Consider the following 18,973-nt stretch of genomic DNA (forward strand, 5'->3'; position numbering starts at 1 on the left):
AAAGGGGTGATCCCATGGGTGCTCCTTCCATTTGTTTGTGTCTTTGTCCATTGTAGATGAAGTATGTGTTTGATAGGCAGTGGTTGGTCAGATCTAGGATGTGTTTTGGGGGGTTGTATTTATTTAGGATAGCTGTCAAGGCTTCTTTGATTGGCACTTGGGTGAAGAGGGATATGTCATATGTCATATGTCTAAGCTTTTAAGCCACCCTGAGTCTTCGGAGAAGGGCGGGATATAAATGGAATTAAAATAAATAAATAAAATAAAAAATATCAGAGTTATAATCTGCATATTCAGTACAATAATTTATAACTAGATTGTAATGCGGAAAATTAACCTTTATCTTTTTATTGTCCATATATCAAAGAGTTGTCACTGAGTAAACTTCAACCTTACTGAAAGGACAGCCCTACAAGCAAAACAAAAACAAAAACAAACACCTAGAAACAAAAAGACAGCGCTAAAAATGCAAGAGATCAAATTTAGTAATTTGTTATCGGCTTCCCCATATTTCATGCCATTGGGTTTTTTTTATTAGGGTTACACGTGGACACATATAACTCCTTGATGCTGCAATCTTTGGAGTTACTAACTCAAATTAAATTGAAGCAAACAGTTCTGAAGGACAGAAGTTACTTTTGAAGTGAACCAACACTGGGGAATTTCCTTTAGTAAGAGGGACATTTTTTTAAGCAAGAAGTTATATAGCCTTCAAGGCCCGCTATGGCTGGTGCCATCAGAACATAATTGAAATAAGCAGAGCCCAATTTTTCATCTTTTGGTGAAGGAGTCTGGGTAGATTTAATAGGCTTTTACTCCTCCATGGGAAAAGCAGGCAGAATTGAAGGCTCTTTTGGGAACAAACTGAAACCCTTAACCTCCTCAAATCACTACAGTTTTAGCCATACTCATTCTGGGAAAGTGGAGAGCCTCTTAAGGATTGCAAAAGCAAGATGGAACATATGAGCGGCTGTAGGGCCTACCACTGAACTAAGGAACTTTGTTTTCCTGACAACATTCTTTTCCCAATAATACCACTAGCATTAATCAATGGTTCTCCGCACCTGTTGAAAGTTTAAGTGCATAGTATATAATTATATGCTAATTCTAATCATATATTGTATATGTATTTCCATAAATAAAGATTGCTCATAATAAATCGAACGAACATTAACCCACACAAATGCAATTGAATAGATAATTCAAAACATATGCTGCAAGAATATATACTACATTATGAGACATCAATTACACAGGCAACAGACAGGTGAAAGCAATAAGGATAGTGGAGGAAGAGGAGGAGGAATTTTTAACACCGAATAATGCATTTTCTTTCTTATTGCCTCCATTGAAAAATGTTGAAAGGTCTCTATAAAGTTCATAATTCTGTCAGTCATTTTACTTCTTAAAGAGAAATATTTTTTGCTTTTCAAGTATTTATCATAATGGAGAACATAAATGAGCAATTAATAAACTAAAAACGGTGGTAGAATCTCAGTCACAACCATAACTAGCAATCACTGTATTACTAAGGCAGAATGCAACGGACATTCTACAGCAGCCTTCTTCATTTAGTGCCTTCTTGGTAGGTAGAGATCTCAAATGTCAATCTGCTGGCCATCTTCCTACTTGCTGTTTGTTTTTATGCAAATAGCATGGTTTAATGCAATTCTCATGCGATCCATTTTTCCATAGGAGCATTTGTGTCCTATAGCTTGAATCAAAGATGAAAGGATGTCTGAGAAAATAACCCAAATGAGGTTTCAAGGATGTCTTCTCCAACAGGTTGCAAGAAGTCCTTCACTAACTGCCACAAATGCCTACAAAGAAGAACAATACAGTAAGGAAAACGCACACTCGTGAGATTCAGCCTATTCGCACCAGTTCGGCAGAACCGGTAGCTAATTTTTTGTTTTCCAGGCCCAGAATGGACTTCTGGAAGCGGCATCCACACAGAGAACTGGTTGTTCACATATCTGAATCCCACCACTGGAAAGGCATACTTATAACTAAACTTTATTTTTGGAAGTATGGAGGTAGTGACAGATTTTATTTTCCTGGGCTCCAAGATCACCGCAGATGGGGACTGCAACCAAGAAATTAAAAGACCCTTGCTCCTGGGGAGGAAAGCAATGGCAAATCTAGACAGCACACTAAAAAGCAGAGACATCACCCTGCCAACAAAAGTGCGTATAGTCAAGGCTATGGTCTTCCCAGTTGCAATGTATGGCTGTGAAAGTTGGACCATAAGAAAGGCTGAGCACCAAAGAATTGAGGCCTTTGAACTGTGGTGCTGGAGAAGACTCCTAGGAGTCCCTTGGACTGCAAGGAAATCAAACCAGTCAGTCTTAGAGGAGATCAACCCTGACTGCTCTTTAGAAGGCCAGATCCTGAAGTTGAAACTCAAATACTTTGGCCACCTAATGAGAAGGAAGGAATCACTGGAGAAGAGCCTAATGCTGGGAAAGGTTGAGGGCAAGAGAAGAGGACGACAGAGAATGAGGTGGCTGGATGGAGTCACTGAAGCAGTAGGTCTGAGCTTAAATGGACTCCAGAAGACGGTGGAGGACAGGAAGGCCTGGAGGAATGTTGTCCATGGGGTCACGATGGGTCGGACATGACTTCGCAGCTAACAACAACAATCTGATGTGTTATATTGCCTGTGTTATCATTCCAAACAATGTGGCTACATCAGGAGAAAATCGGTCTGGCATAGTTAGCCATTCCATTATTCCCCTTTCTTTATATCCATATACCTGAAAAATACCACCCACCATTTTTTCTCTTCAAAATGATTTAACATTAAGATTTCCTATTAGAGAAATAATGAACAATACTTGTTTCAATGGTTTGCCAGTATTTTTATTTACTGCAGATTCCTGTGGAGAAGGCCACAAAGACCTTTATTTCTCAGTAGACATCTTCCTGCATCTGCTTTTTATATATGATCGAGGGAAGTTACAGGTTTTTAGTAAGATTAATATTCCAGCCTGTGTACATTGATTCTGTAGAAGCTTTGGCCCTTTCCTTAGCAATCACTAATTTTTCTTAAATCCAATTTAAGCCTGGTGGTCTTAAGACTGGAAAAATTACGATTGTCAGAGTGCAAATTGGGGAGAGGGAATCAACGAATGGGAAAAATATAGAAAAAAATGTTTGTGTCATTGTGACTACATTCATTCTCTTTCATTTGCTTTTCCCCACATGGACTTTGCTGTTTAAAATATTATAATATTTCATTATTGTATTTGACTGTATTTCACTTTTATGCCGATTTCACACTCACCATTTGAAATAATCTTGAATAATAGAATACTGTATCTTAGGAGTTTAGTGCATTTTTTGAAAACTTTAATAAGGACAACTTTTTTAAATTTTCTCAGGGCTAATTACTTTTAATTATTAGCAGGTTCTACAAGACTAAATTGGTGTTCCATTATTTCTAACTAAATGACTTGATTATTAGTTTTAATAATTTTTGGACACTGATATTTCTGAAGTTTTAAAATAACATTGCATATCTTTAACAAACAAAGTGGCTTGGTTTGGGGGGTTTTACCACTCCTCTTGTAATTATTTTCATTCTTCTTGCAGGAATGCAAGCTGACTCTATCCTCTTAAGCTTCGTCTTGCTTTTATAATATGTATGTCTCTTTTCATGGCACAATGGACAGTAGCAGGTGTTTTTCTTCACCCTGGAAAAATCCTTCCATTGACTGAGCAATAATAACTACTAATGGGAATTTGTCATTAATAATTATTCATATATTAATTAGTAATTACCAATGGGAATTAGTTCATGTTCAAAGCACTATTGTTGATGTATGATCACTCACCATCAGAGCTTCACGTCGTTTATCAAAAACTGACACAGAACTACTGTTGAACAACTCATAAGTGTGGAGATATTAACACTATATAAAAACTTTCAAAAAGATATTAGTATGCATGATTTTTCATAATCGAGTTTAGTTTTCATAGCACTAAGTGGTGACATCATTACACAGCCCTGCATAAAATATATTGTGAAAAATAACCTGTGGTAGGTGTGTGTGTGTGTGTGTGTGTGTGTGTGTGTGTAAAAATAATTTTAAAAAATATTTTGGAAGCATTTTCATACGGAAAGTCCTTTGTTCCATTTCTGATGGACATAGGTTCTTGTTTAAGCAGAGATAAAGAAAATGTCCTCATGATATGCGCAGGACTGTTTTCTACTGTTTGTACTACATTACATGGAAATAGCGGTAGATGCCAAGGATGGCCAACAAACTCAATACAATTTAAGCCCTATTTAGTTTCCATTAAAACCTTCAGACTTACCCCTGGTTTGCTTCATTCTGCCTTCTTAGTGCTCCTTTGATAGTATACTCAGCATCCTATCACACAAAACAATTCAAGATCGGATTATTACATTCTGAATTACAAAGCTATAAAACACAACATATTTACTATCTGAGGAGTCTTTCGTCACGCCTAACGGTGTAATTCTTAGTGCCCTTCAGACTCTTTCAGCCTCCTTGCAACAGTCATTGTGCTGTTAGTGCATAGCAGGCAGGTAGCATAAAGCAGACTTCTTCTCCTACACATGAGGAACCAATGATGCAACAATGATTCTGAAAACAATAACAAGAGATTCTGAACAGCTATGGAAGAAAGTTAAAGAATTAAGAGCACAAGTGGTGTTTTCAGCTATACTTCCAACAATAGGCCAACATCCAATGAGGGAGCAAAGGATTTTAGAAACGAACCACTGGCTTAAAAACTGGTATCACCAACAGAACTTCAGCTTTCTAGACCATGGTCTGTATTACCTACATGAAGGGCTACTTGCAAGGGATGGGATGCACATCACAAGAACTGGGAAGAATATATTTGGAAAATGATTGGCTCGTCTTATCAAAAGGGCTTTAAACTAAAATTGAGGGAGGAGGGGGGCCAATCTTCATGACCTTTAGAACCTAATTCCAAGCAAAAACCATTAGATTAACCAATCATATAAAGAAGTAGGGAGCAAAGAGAAAGAAGAAATTAAAAAAAACAACAAAATGAAGTAGAGAGTAATGGAAAAGATAGAAATCCCAGTTACGAAGTAAGAAATATAAGAAACATACCCAAGACCCATAAAGGACTATACACTAATACTCAAAGTTTAGGGATGCCTATGATAATATAACTAAATAAATATAAATATAAATATAACTAAATAATAACCTAGAAGGCAGAAAACACATATTCTTACCTCTTTCTTAAAAAATTAATTTCAAATTTTAATTCTAACATTTTAATTTTTATATACTCTTTTTATATGTTGATGTTTTATTATACAGTACCCAGAGTCCTTCTTTGAGGTAGATGGGTGGTTTAGTAATGTAAAAAATAAATAAGTGTTGGTGACAGTCAGTATTTATTCTCAGAGTATTAAGAAAGAGAAATCCAGTTTGGTTTTGTGGTTAAGGCACCAGTCTAGAAAGTGGTCGACTGTGAGTTCTAGTCCTGCCTTAGCCATGAAGCCAGATGGGTGACTTTGGGCCACTCCTTATCTTTCCAACTTATCTCACAGGGTTTTTGTTGTTGTTGTAAGGTAAATACGAGCAGGAAGGTCTGTTGGATATGTTCACTGTCTTGAATTATTTGTAAAAACAATAAAGGCAGAGAGAAATAAAAAAATTAAGAGTGGACTGAACCACTCTTTTTGCTTCACTGGATTTCAATTTATTTCCACCATGTCAAAGCAAGTTTAGTAATGTACAAAGAAGTTTGGGAACAATTTATTTGGACTTGTCTCCAACTCTAATTCCTTCCCCCTCCCTGCCCCCTCATCTCATCAAACCAGTTTTGAACCTGTCTCACACTCTTCTGGAATCTAGGCATGTTCAAAGTGGGCTCCATATTTCCTAAAAGAAGTGAGTAGCAAAGAAGGTATATGGATTCAAAGACTGATATTGTTGTGAGCATCCATAAACAGGGTTACCAGATATCTAAGCAAGCAAAGAAGGACATTGACAAATAGAAAGGAGGACAAATTGGCAAAAGGGAGATATGACAACTGTTTAGCTTTCTTGACATCTACAACAAAATAAGAGTGAAAAATATGGGGGGAATAAAGTATTTAAGCTTCATGTATATGTAAAACTGTTTTTTCCAACATTAGAAAGATTGGTTTTTCACTCAGGTAGGTGCTAGAGCCAGTTAGAAGGGCCTTCAGCATGTAACTGATTAAGTTCTTGTCAGTTTCAGGTAGCAGCACAAGCCTGCAGGAAAGTACTAATCAACTAATTAAGGTAACAGAGCACAGGTTGTTAACTTGCAGTTAGCACTTGCTAAGAAGCCCTGCACCAGGAAGATATGTTGTTCAAGAAGAAATAGCTTGAGAAATGCAAAAAAATCCAGATATTTATGCCTGCTGGATGAAGGACATGAGGACATGTCCTCCTGTCACCCAGCACCTGGTAACCTTATCCATGAACCTCCAAAATATAAGGAATGCTGCTGCTATGCTTCTCATTTTCAAGAAAGCCACCAGACAGCTGGAATCTGATGATGACATTCAGTCGTGTCCAACTCTTGGCGATTCTAAAGGGCCAGGTTTCTCCACATCTTCCAATCTTGCCCTTCTTCTTGCAGCTTTTCTATGCTCTGACTGGTGTCAGACTTGACAGTGTCCAGCTACCATGTTCTTTGACAGACCGATTTCCTTTACTGTGAACTCTTCCAAACATAATTGCCATCTCCAGTGAATTCCTGTAACCTAAAGCTGGAATCTAACAATCCCCAAAATGGACCGGAGTCAGCACTTGCTCTGAATGAACTTAGAGTAGTCTATAAGGATGACCAATTCAGATAGGCAGCTTCATACCATACTTCCACTATCCCATTACTCTGGTGCCATCATCTTTGCATACTGTTTCCTTGGAACCACAGCAGATTGTTACACTCTGGAAAGATCTTCTCATGTCCATCTATAAATCAGGCCCCAATAGGTCATGCTTGTTTACAAGTCTGTAAACTTACCCTTATTTGTATAGTTAGAAACTTGTTTGAAGCTTCGAGTTTGCTTGCTTCTCCCTGCAAAAGGACACAGGATTTCTAAATTATCTCACTATATCTTTTCATCAGCAAATAATTACCAGTCTTTTATCAAATATAGTTTAATATTATTTTGGAGTCTAAGAATAAAAATAACAGTGCTGTTATCTTCAATAAGGGAGCACTTTAGTGTAGTGGTTAAGGCACCAGAAATGTATTTTTCTAGTTCCACCTTAGGCTCAAAACCAGCTTGTACTTAAAAAGAAAAAAAAGTCATCTGAGTCTTTTTTCCAAGGAGTCAGAGATTTTGTAAAGTTACCCACAGTTCCCTAATCTAGATGCTTGTTTACAACAATCACTTTTGGACTTTTTGCTTAGCTATATCTAAAATGTCATTTCCAGGTGAGAGAAGTCCTTGTTTATCACATTGAAATGCCTGCCCATCTCATGATAGGTGACTCTGGATAGCATACAACAAATAAAATAACCTGTGCATAAAAAAATCATTAAAAATTTAATAATTTAAATTTAAAAGTCATTATTAAAATATAAAGACCATAAGGGACAAAATATTAACCACAATAGTGGAGCCATCTTAAATTATCACCAATCCCCTGGGATCCCCAGGCCAGATGACCTAGCCCAGGGGTAGGCAACCTCGGCTCTTTTATGACTCACGGACTTCAACTCCCAGAATTCCTGAGTCAGCCATGCTAGTCCGTGAGTCATAAAAGAGCCGAGGCTGCCTACCCCTGACCTAGCCTGTTCTTGGGGGACTTACAGAACATTAACGGGGATGTACCTAACCTCATCTGAAGGAGACTTTATGGATTTTGTATTGATCTACAGGAGAAAAGGCATTATGAAAAGATGATAATATAAATAATGCTCTCCTCTTACAGTCATGTACACACCTATACTCTCCAATATATCCACAAGGGGATCTTAATATCAGAGTTATATTTAGGCCACCAAATCCAAACTCTTACTCAATGCAGGAAATCAAAGCATCCCCCAAAGTTGGCTGGTCTTACAATAAAAATATAAAATACAATAATTAGTAAATCCAAAACTAATTTTTCAATTTAAATGTAAATACTAAAGCAATAAGCTAAAATCTATTGAATGCTATTCATTATAATTAAATTCCAATTCCTGGAAGAGTTCAGATTTTCAATTATTAAATTATAATTAATTATTTCTAAGACTGAGCTGTGGCTAGTTAAGAACGGAGCCATACCTAATCATCACACCTAAGGGGAAATATAAGGAATGGTGGGCAGGCTTTTCTTGTAAGCAAAAATCGTGGCTTATTGTTAGATCTAAAAGAGACTATGACATGAGGGGTCCAACAGTAGTTGGATTCAGCCAGTTTGCACCACTTCAGGAGAACCAGTAGCTAATTTTTTGTTGCCCAGGCCCAGAATGGACTTCCGGAAGCAGCATCCGCACAGGGAACTGGTTGTTCACATATTTGAATCCCACCACTGGGTCCTAGGTGCTCTCTCAGCCTGGCTGTTTTCTTGCAGACATTCCATTAACCCAAACTAGGTTACATAGAGAGCACCAAGGATCGTCATTTCAACCCTGAGCTACAAATAATCTCTTTTATCAGTGAAAGGTAGTTTCAAAGCCCTGAAGCATCTTATTTCTAATCACCAAACTTAAACATCATACCTTACCTCCAATTCTTTCACAGTCTTTTGTTTAGCATTAATAATGCCACTGAAAGTCATCGTGTTTTTAATTTCTTTCTCAATTGCTTGAATTTCCTCCCATTTCATAATGATTTGGCACCTCAGAGATGTCAGCAGCTCAGCACTGGCTACAGAAGTTTTTTCTTCCCTTGCTTTGTCATCCTTTTCCTTTTCTGCAAGTGCAAAGAGACGACAAGAACTTTGACTAAAGGGTTTCTCTTGAGACATTACATCAGGGGTCTTTTATGACTTATGATCTTCAACTCCTAGAATTCCTCAGCCAGACATGAAAGGACCTTTTTGCAAGGGCAATCAATGTGATGTACCTCTGGGGGAGAACAAGACAAGTCTCTCACTTGACTATTCTCCTGTTAGGTCTACAAGGCATACAATATATATATATACATATACATGTACATGTACATATACACATTTATACATGCTGGAGAAGACTCCTGCGAGTTCCTTGGACTGCAAGGCGATCAAACCGGTCAGTCCTAGAGGAGATCAACCTTGACTGCTCTTTAGAAGGCCATATCCTGAAGCTAAAACTCAAATACTTTGGCCACCTAATGAGAAGGAAGGACTCACTGGAGAAGAGCCTAATGCTGGGAAAGATTGAGGGCAATAGAAGAAGGGGACGACAGAGAATGAGGTGGCTGGATGGAGTCACTGAAGCAGTAGGCGTGAGCCTAGATGGACTCCAGAAGATGGTAGAGGACAGGAAGGCCTGGAGGAACATTGTCCATAGGGTCGCGATGGGTCGGACACGACTTCGCAACTAACAACAACAACAACATACATTCATATCAGCAGATTCTCATTCCATGCAATCTTATTACTTACTTGTTGCTGTTCTGCCAGTCTGGTTCACCCACAGTTCAATTTCCAATTTATTTCTAAGTCTAAAATAGGGGGGGGGGGAAGGAGAGAGAAACCTCTTATTAAGTCCAAGCAAGTTGCATGGTTTTTCCCACCCAGTGAAGAAGGTAAGAGCTGACTGTAGGAAATACCATTACTAAGTTTGCTAACAATGCAATAATTGGCTCTGTTTTGCATGCAGTTACTCTTTCCTTGGGTTTTTTTTTTTGTGGGGAAAAAGGGTGTCCTTCTAAACAAAGAAGTAGGCTTGAAGTACATGTCCCTGTGATATGTCCTCAATCCATAGATTGGGTCCAGAGGCATTCTTAGGAAAATAAATACATAGGAATGTAGTAGCCACACACCAAATTTTAAAAGAATTCAGATAATATATATTTTAAAATGCCGAGTATATCAGGAAGCCTGATAGACAACAAACAATGGACTCATGGATAGATTAGCATCCATGGCAGCATGCTGGGAAGCACATGTTTATGTCATGATGCCCTTGGCTGTGTGGAAAATGTGGTATGCAAGGTATAATTTGCAAGGAAGGAAGGGAGGGAGGGAGGGAGGGAGGGAGGGAGGGAGGGCATACAGTCTATATCTTCAAAAAAAACAGATACAAATGTCAATGACAAATGGTGATTATCTGCTTACAAAACAGTGGCGTAGTGTGGGGGGTGCAGGGGGGCCGGCTGCACCGGGCGCAACATCTGGGGGGGGCGCGCTCGCACTCGCAGCTCTCTGCCCCTGCCTGGCTCACTCACTCTCTCTCACTGCAGTGCTGGCTGTGCGAATCCGATCCGAGCCGCCGGGTCGCCGCCCACTGTGGAGGGGGGGTGCCAGGCGTGCGGTGCGGAGAGAGAGCGAGGGACTATCTGGGGGAGGGACAGTGCAGACTCGAGTGCTAAAATCCACGGGTTAGGGGGCGCAAATTACTTGCCTTGCCCCGGGTGCTGACAACCCACGCTACGCCACTGTTACAAAAAGTTCTGTTTCAAGTATGCACTTTAAGCATAAGTTGGTTCAAATATACATATGGCAAGGGAATCTAAAAGCATGGCTTGTTTAATATAAAAGACTAAATGAGGTGATAACAGGTTCTGAATGAAGAGCAGATCTTTTTTGTTGGGAGGTTGTTTTTTAATATAAAGAATCCAAACTGGATCTTGAGAAATGAACGATGTGGGAAAAGATGCTGCACCAGACATACAAAAGAGACCAGTTGACAACTCATTAATTAAAAGTGATATACAAATAACAAACCAAGAGTGTGGCCTGGATAATTGTCCAGTATTAGGTTTACAAAAGAAGCCTATTAAAGCTCTGATTAATTTTGTAAGAAGGGACAAAGGAAAAAAATGAAAAGAAATCAAGTTCTAGGGCACAGGTCCCCAACCTTTTGGGCACCAGGGACTGGTTCTGTGGAAAAAGGTTTTTCTGTGGACCGGAGGGTGCGTGGCTTTGTGTGCTGCCTGCATCCCACGGATGGGGCTTTGCCTGTTTGTGTGGACTGGTTGCCAGCATGCTGCAGCCTGGTACTACTTCACAGATTGGGGTTGGGGACCCCTGTTCTAGGGCATTATTTGAAAGGACCTAAAGATCAAGATTGATAAAATAAAAGGAAGGAATATAAAATTGGTCTATCTGATTAAGGGTAAAATAAATATATTGTTATCTCTTCTAATCCTTAATAGACTTTTGCTGACCAGGGCTTTAAGGATTTGTTTAGATAAGAGATAGGATATGGGAAGAAGAGATAATTTGTAGTATTTTTTTTAAAAGGTTATAAGTTACTAATACCGTTTACTTGTTGCAAGAAAGGGAGAAGTTATTTCTTTATATACTTCTTTTCTTTTTCTTTATTATATTCTTATGTGTTTTCTTTTTCTCCTTTTTTCTACATATTCTATTTTTCTTTTTCTTGTGTTATTTTTAGTTTGTGTTCACTTTTTATCAATGTAAATGTACCTTTCCATTGTGCTTTACAATACTGTCTGAGCAGTTTACACATGTCAACATATTTCTCCCAACCGTCTGGATCCTCATTTACCGACCTCATCCTACTGACCCTGGAAGAATGGAAGGCTGAGTCAGCATTGAACTCCAGGCTGTGGGCAGAGTTAGAATGCCATACTGCATTCTAACCACTGTGCAACTAGGGCTTCTACTGCAAACTATAAATCTGCTGATGGGCTATTTAAATCCCACTGAATTTGATATACTGTAGTTTAAGAAGCAAAAGTATCTCATGCATTTCATAACTGGCTATAAGAATAATATTGTGAAATATGTGAAGATCTTTCAAATATCTGGCTGCTCATTTTCCAGATGTCATATAAATATTGCACATTTACACAACTCACTCTTCATTTCTTGCTAAAGCCAATTTGCTTTTCTGCACAAGGTCCTGTATTGTCTGTCTGCTCTCTTCTATTTCATGAGTCATCACCATTCTTTTCTTCATGCCTTTGACTTGCTCTTGCAAAGTCTATTTTGTTACCCAAAAAAATGAAACTAAGTGAAACATTTAAATCATAAAGAAAGGTAATATCTGCAGCAAAGCCAACTTATGCATTTTTTTTCTTAATTGGACATCTTGCAAATCTGTCTTTCCTACCAAGAATTAAGATTTAGTTTACAAGCAAGCTGGGGAATCTATAGATTAACCCTATAGATAATGTTGATGTCCAGTCCTTAGTTACAGCCTGTAAAGTCAATAAGGAAGACTCCTGGGATTTGCCATTCAAGACATCATGATTACTCCTTCCCCAACACTGTAGTACAACTTTTTTTTCATTTTGATGGAAGAATGTAAATCAATAGTATTAGGCACAGTGCTTCTATAAAGCTACCATGCAAAAACATAACAAAAACATATTCTATGATATGCCAGTTATCACACTTCCCCTAACACTCAGACAAAGTTCTGATCATTTGTCATGGAAAACAATAATATTTTTATATTATATTTTCACGTAGAATAAGTTCTTGTTTGTTGTACATCATTTGAGCGCTGAATATACTGCACTACTAAATGAATGAGCACCACTGGAAAACATAATGTCTGCAATGATGTGTGATGATTTGAAAGGAGTATCAAGTCTGAACTAAGAAGCATTGAGAGGGCTTTTAACAGAAGTTGTACAAGGTATACAAGAGCCTGGAAGAAAGTTTAATACCAGTGATTATTTATGGTGACAAATACATTAGCTGTGCTGTGTCGTTGTGTGCATGCACGTGTGTGGAGAGAGAGAGAGAAAGAGAGAGAGAGAGAGAGGGAGGGAGGGAGGGAGGGAGGGAGAGAGAGAATAAAAAAAGTTGCTGCACGTTTCTCAAGACTAGTTACAAATGCAGAACAACTTGAAATACAACACGGCAAGATGTAGACTACGGTAAATTGAAAGATGAAGCAGATGAAAGGACTGTTCTTGGAGGAATGTTTTCAGTGATTCTCAACTTAGTAAATTTCCAGGAAGAAGTCCAACAATTAGCCTGTTGTGTTATATTTGCATGAAGATGTCCTTCTGCGTGTCATTCTAAAGAGAGCAGTTCCAAAATATGATTTCCTCACTAATAATAGCCTAAATTTGTGCAAACTGTTCAGCCCCTTCAGTTGGACACTGTAAGGCAAATGTACTAGTAAGCAGAATCTATTAGATACAGAAAGAAATCCCAAATTAAAGATGAAAATCAAATAAGAAATACTTGGGTGATATGGTCTCTGAAGCCAGGGACACCTAGAACATGATTTATGACAATAAGTCATCCATTACATACCACCATGAAAAAATAAAAACTAATCCTTTTACAACAAAATAGTTCCAGCAGTAAGCATTCATTTACATCAAAAGAAAATAGTATTACTCTGTATTGCGTTGCAGGCAAAGAATCTAGCAGGATCACCATGTAAAGCTCATATTCATTCTGTGGGAAACAGCCAAAAAAGATCAGTAGGAAAGAGTTTGCCAGACAAATAAACAATATCCAAGTTTAGTGCAAGACACACTAAAATCAAATCGTGATTAAATTATCACAATTCTAAAATAAATTTGCCCACTGAATTACTTAAATATTGTACATTTCTGCCTTTATATTAACTGTTGATAAAATAATTGGTTGGAGTTTTATGCATGTTTTTCAGAAATAACTGCTACTGAATAAGCTCCTTTAAGTATTTACAGGATTTTTGCTTCATTTTTGTGGTAATTTGTGTATTATCAAGCAAAATGATTTGTCAGAGACAAATCTTTATATACTATGGTACTATTTAAGCATGAAGCATTTAAGCATAGTCACAGGTTCCTTTCAAACTGCAATAACATGCCAAACTCTGTATGAGCAAATTACATTCCAATAGAATTTCAAAATATCTATGATGGCAATTGTAATGTATTGGAGTTTTTTGCTTGTACTGATTCACAAGTCTGTTTAAATGCTGCTTAATGGTTGCTCAATGGTGTGTATGTGTAATGGTTACTGACTAAGCCAGACTTCTTGTCTCCAGGGCTATCATTGGTAGATTTGTAGCAGTCCTTCAAATCTATTGGTCACCGCCTAGTGTCCAACCATATAAATAGCTGCGCAGCAGCCACTGTTTCAGTTCTGTTCTGCTTAGCTTCACTAAAGCATATTACTATTCGGAACCTTCCATCTCACGTATTGCCTGCAAAGAACTGGCTACACAACAGAAATACATACATTCACCTCTCTTCCACCATCTGTTTAATGCATTGAAGTTAATTCCAAGATCCTTAACATATCAAGAAACTATGAAGACTTTCTCCTTTCTCCTTTTCTTCACATTGAAGGGCATCTAATTTCACTCCTGACATTTCAGGACTTTCTGTCTATATATTCTCCTCTCCTCTCCTCTCCTCTCCTCTCCTCTCCTCTCCTCTCCTCTCCTCTCCTCTCCTCTTCTCGGTCTCTATTATATCTCTATCATCTCTCTCATATCTCTATCTCTGTTTCTATCTCTGTCTCTTCCTGCCTTTATCATTTGTATAAACAAAACAGTGAACATACCTAATACTCTTTCTCCTCTTTTATCCACAATTTTGTTAGGTGAGTTGGGCTGAGAAAGATTGACAGGCCCAAAGTTACCCAATTGGCTTTCATGCCTATGGCAAGACCAGAACTCACAGTCTCCTGGTTTCTCACCTGGTGCCTTAACCACTAGACTAGGCATGTCAAACTGATGGCCCATGGGCCAGATACATCATGCCAAAACTGCACCCACCCCATTGCCGGCAATGGGGGGAAAGTCGCAATACGTCGCGCGATGTCACGTGACGTCGCGAGTTTGACATGCCTGCACTAGATCCAGTTAGGCCTTTTATAGAACATTTATAGAATATTATTTTATAGAACATAACCTTTTATTAATCTTTGCATCGAGTTGGCTGAGTTACCTAACACACTTTAAATACTAGGCACAAACACTTACTTTCACTTCCTTCAATATGTCACCAAATATCAAGGAACTATTACAGATATCTTCAAACACTTGACCAATAGCCTGTAATCGGTAGAAATGTGGACCTCTGCAGTCACAGATATTCTGGAGTGCCTGAAAGACAACCAATTTACAAGGTTACTTTAGTTACCTTGCTTGATTTCTACATGCAGTCTATGAAGCAAGTAAAAAAAATAATTATGATCAATATATATAAAATTTCTTCTTCGGAGGCAATTTCACTCCTCACGACTTCCCAGATACATCCACAATGTTTCCTTGGCAACAGTTCAGAACAGTTTGTCTTTGCCTTCAGATTGTGGTGCAATTTTTTTTGTTTGACTGCACAGTCTAGAAACTGGGTGACTTTCTGGGTGCTGCCCCAAATGGTATTAAGATATATCCATTTGACCTCATAGAAACTGTCTTGGGAAATCCCACAAGATTCCAATTTTCTATTTTTTTTTTTAAATTGATAGGGAGTCTTTGGGATGGATCCGACCTGGATTTGAACTTTCAAACTTTTCTTACCCTTCCTGGAAGCTCAGAGCTGTAGATTACTAGAGCCTTTGCCTATATCAGGGGTAGGCAACCTCGGCTCTTTTATGACTCATGGACTTCAACTCCCAGAATTCCTGAGCCAGCCAAGCTGGCTCAGGAATTCTGGGAGTTGAAGTCCATGAGTCATAAAAGAGCCGAGGTTGCCTACCCCTGGCCTATATGCACGTTGTAAATTGTGGCACACATAGGACACTGGTTTGACTTCCAGGTTCTGAAAACTCCTGGCAACATACCTACCAAGTGCAAGGATGGGAGGATCATTTAAGGCCAGTAAGGATGCGTGCTTGTTTTGATCCCTTTTTAGTAATTAAACACACACACACACACACACAAACACACAAAGAAGGAACAATTTGCATCTATGTTTGAACATAGATATAATTTGTCTTTAATATGAGTCCATTTCTAAAATCTTTAACAGAAAACACTGAAGACCAGTAAGAATGATTTTGAGCCGTCATCACTACTGACGCTGAAAGTTACAGTTCATGCATCTGGACTGAACCAACAAAGAATTAAACCCCAGGCATAAAATGTAGTTTATCTGTGACTTTTCACATATCAGTGCACAGTCATTATCATTCCGTTGGACCCATTGACTTACCTGGGCCAACTTTTTTTCATGGCGCTCTGTTGACTTGCTCCCAATGAAATCATTCTCCAGCAAATCCTGCTTGGCAATGTACTCCTTCTGAACTTGCATGAACTTGTTATATTGGTCCTTTTTAGTCACACCAGCCAAATAGGAATTTAAGAACCGGTATTCATCTTTAAACTGCTTTCTGACGCAAAGCCTGCTGTTCTTGAGTCGTCTGTATTTCAACAATCTCATTTCTGGAATGTCCAGCTCTTCTCGTATAAGCTGCTTTTGAAAGGTGCCGGCTTCGTCTTCTGGTTTCTCAGGAGCCTCCTTCTTTTGTGGCTTGAAAGCAGTGGTACCGAGTGACACGCTTACTGGTGTTCTAAAGCTGGCCAGCTGGACTGGGGATGGATAACCCAATGGGGAAGCAGATTTGGCACGGATGGGCACTGGAGGAACATCCTTGCTGCTGCTGACCTTTTCCAGCATTTCATGGGATCCCTCAAGGGCATCCTTCTTGGCAGACCGTAAGGCGGTTCTTTTGGCACTCTCCCAATAGTTGTATTTTGTAGATTTAGGGGGCTTGAAGAGTTTATTGTGGTTTAGATGGCCTGACACATAGAGACGGATCTCAGATTTGTGAGCCTTTTCCACTTCATCTAAAAGCTCTGCCAGTTGGGATTTTGGCTTCCTTTCTGCCATATGAAATGTTAGTCCCTGCAGGCACAAAGAAAATCATCAGCAAGCCCCAAAAGGAAAAACACATCTCAACATCTTTCATTTTCCCCTAGACTATTTGACTGAAATGTGAGGCACCCTCTTTACCTATCAAGGCTAACTATTGGATAACTATTTCTCTCTGTAGGGCAATCTGCACATGAGGATAAATAGATGTAGCCTCTTCCCTGGGCTGCAAAATGCTAACTTTTATTTCCCAAGCAGTATTTCATTGCCAGCGGAGGGCTTTGTCAAACTTACTAATCCATTTTACATCATAGTGCAAAGGAGAAGAAGGCTAAATGCAAACAATAAAGCAGATTTTATGAACACAAACCATATGTGCCGAAATGTACTTTGCATAGGCTCTGGGAATGGTTTTCAGTAAACTCTGGCTAAAGCAAAGTTGCACATTTTGCTTTCACTGTTACCATTTGTGCAACTATGTTTGATGATTGTATTTTGAGAATTGTGTAAGCCTTTAGCATTCCAGTCCCCCCTGAGACATGAAACTACTTGGGTGACTTTGGGCCAATCACCCTCTCTCAGCCCTTGGAAGGAAGCAAAGGCAAACCACTTCTGAAATCTTGCCAAGAAAACTGTATGGACTTGACCAGAAAGCCACCAGGAATCAACAGTGACTCAAAAAAAAAAGAACAACCAATTACAATTACAAAAGAACTATTGAGCTAGGGTTTTTTTTAAGAGAACCTATAAATCTATCTTCCCAAATGCATCTTAAGAAAATGGAGCAAGATTATTTTTCACTCCAAAAAGATCATTTGAAGAACAAAAAGCAGATGGATGTACAGTAAATCCATCAGCTTTTCAGAGTCAAATTAAAACAATTTAACATGCAATTTTTCCAACTAATTTTCCTTGAAGGGGAGCTTTGGGTAAAATTAAGGAAATTATTTAACTATTAAAATGTTCCCTGTGGAAAATAGATTACACTTTAGGACTGAAGGCAGGCTAAATCCTAACCATTTACTATAGTTGTGAGAGTGAGAAAGGTCACTACAGATTATTAGCACAGGTTAAATAGTCTGTCCCTAGAATATGAAAAGGGCTATAAATCTGAAGGCATTCTCAACAATGGATAATCTTCCATTCCTTATGTCCATAATACTTTAAGAGATGCAAAAGAAATGCAACTCTTAGCAAACATAATATTTTATTTTCATTTTGCACCCTTCAGGACAGAGAATGGAAATCATTTTGAGACTGTAGATTTGGTCTCAAGAGTTTGGTGGGTAGGATCAAAGTGACAAGGCAATCTTATCAGAGGGTGTGTAGCTAAACTTTTCTACCCTCTTTTAATTGGGATGGGTAATCTTCCAGTGAAAGTGTATTAGAACTAGGGGTGCTTCTAAAAGAGGTGTAGCTCCATCCCAGTAACAAAATACCTCCCCTCCCCTTACTCTCTTACCCCATTTTCCCATACTCTGACTGGACATGTATGATTTCACACGTCTCAACTTTTAGTCCTGGACCAAATCTCTTAGGAGATAGGTCTTATTGAGTATGTCTAGTTTAATGAAAAGAAAGACTAGAGGTGACAGCAGTGTTCCAATATCTAAGAGGCTGCCGCAAAGAAGAGGGGGTCAACCTATTCTCCAAAGTGCCTGAAAGCAGGACAAGAAGCAATGGATAGAAACTAATCAAGGAGGGAACCAATCTAGAACTGAGGGAAAATTTCCTGACCGTTAGGACACTTAATCAGTGGAATGACTTGCCTCCAGAACTTCTGGTGCTCCAACACTGGAGATTTTTAAGAAGAGATGGGGCAACCATTTGTATGAAATGGTATAGGGTTCCTATTTCAGTGGGGGATTGGACTAAAGGACCTCCAAGGTCCCTTCCAAGTTTGTTATCCTGTGATTCAATTTTCTTGTCCTTTCATCATGCAGTTATACAGAAAAAGAAATTTTATTTCACTTCAATGACACAGAGCTGCAGTCAAGGTATGAAACATTTTTAAACACTGTGTAGTTGAAAAACAAATCCTTTTACCATCGAATGGGAGAGGACAGCTCTTGAGGGCAAAATAGGACATAAATTGACCATTCT

At 38.7% G+C, this 18,973-nt stretch overlaps 1 protein-coding gene across 1 annotated transcript; it reads right to left on the bottom strand.

The window, feature by feature from the left end:
* Nucleotides 1-1,720: 1,720 nt before the first annotated feature.
* LOC310642576 (uncharacterized protein C6orf118) lies at nucleotides 1,721-16,888 on the bottom strand (the record flags this gene model as incomplete). The annotated part of the gene is made up of 9 exons (XM_083366403.1): nucleotides 1,721-1,820; nucleotides 4,321-4,376; nucleotides 7,012-7,065; nucleotides 8,709-8,896; nucleotides 9,570-9,628; nucleotides 11,954-12,078; nucleotides 13,455-13,514; nucleotides 15,037-15,159; nucleotides 16,211-16,888. 9 exons carry the CDS (start codon nucleotides 16,886-16,888, stop codon nucleotides 1,721-1,723), a joined length of 1,443 nt encoding a protein of 480 aa, XP_083222529.1.
* Between the last annotated feature and the right edge of the window lie 2,085 nt (nucleotides 16,889-18,973).

This window comes from Vipera ursinii, assembly GCF_947247035.1.
Source record: "Vipera ursinii genome assembly, chromosome: 1".
Lineage (NCBI taxonomy): Eukaryota > Metazoa > Chordata > Lepidosauria > Squamata > Viperidae > Vipera > Vipera ursinii.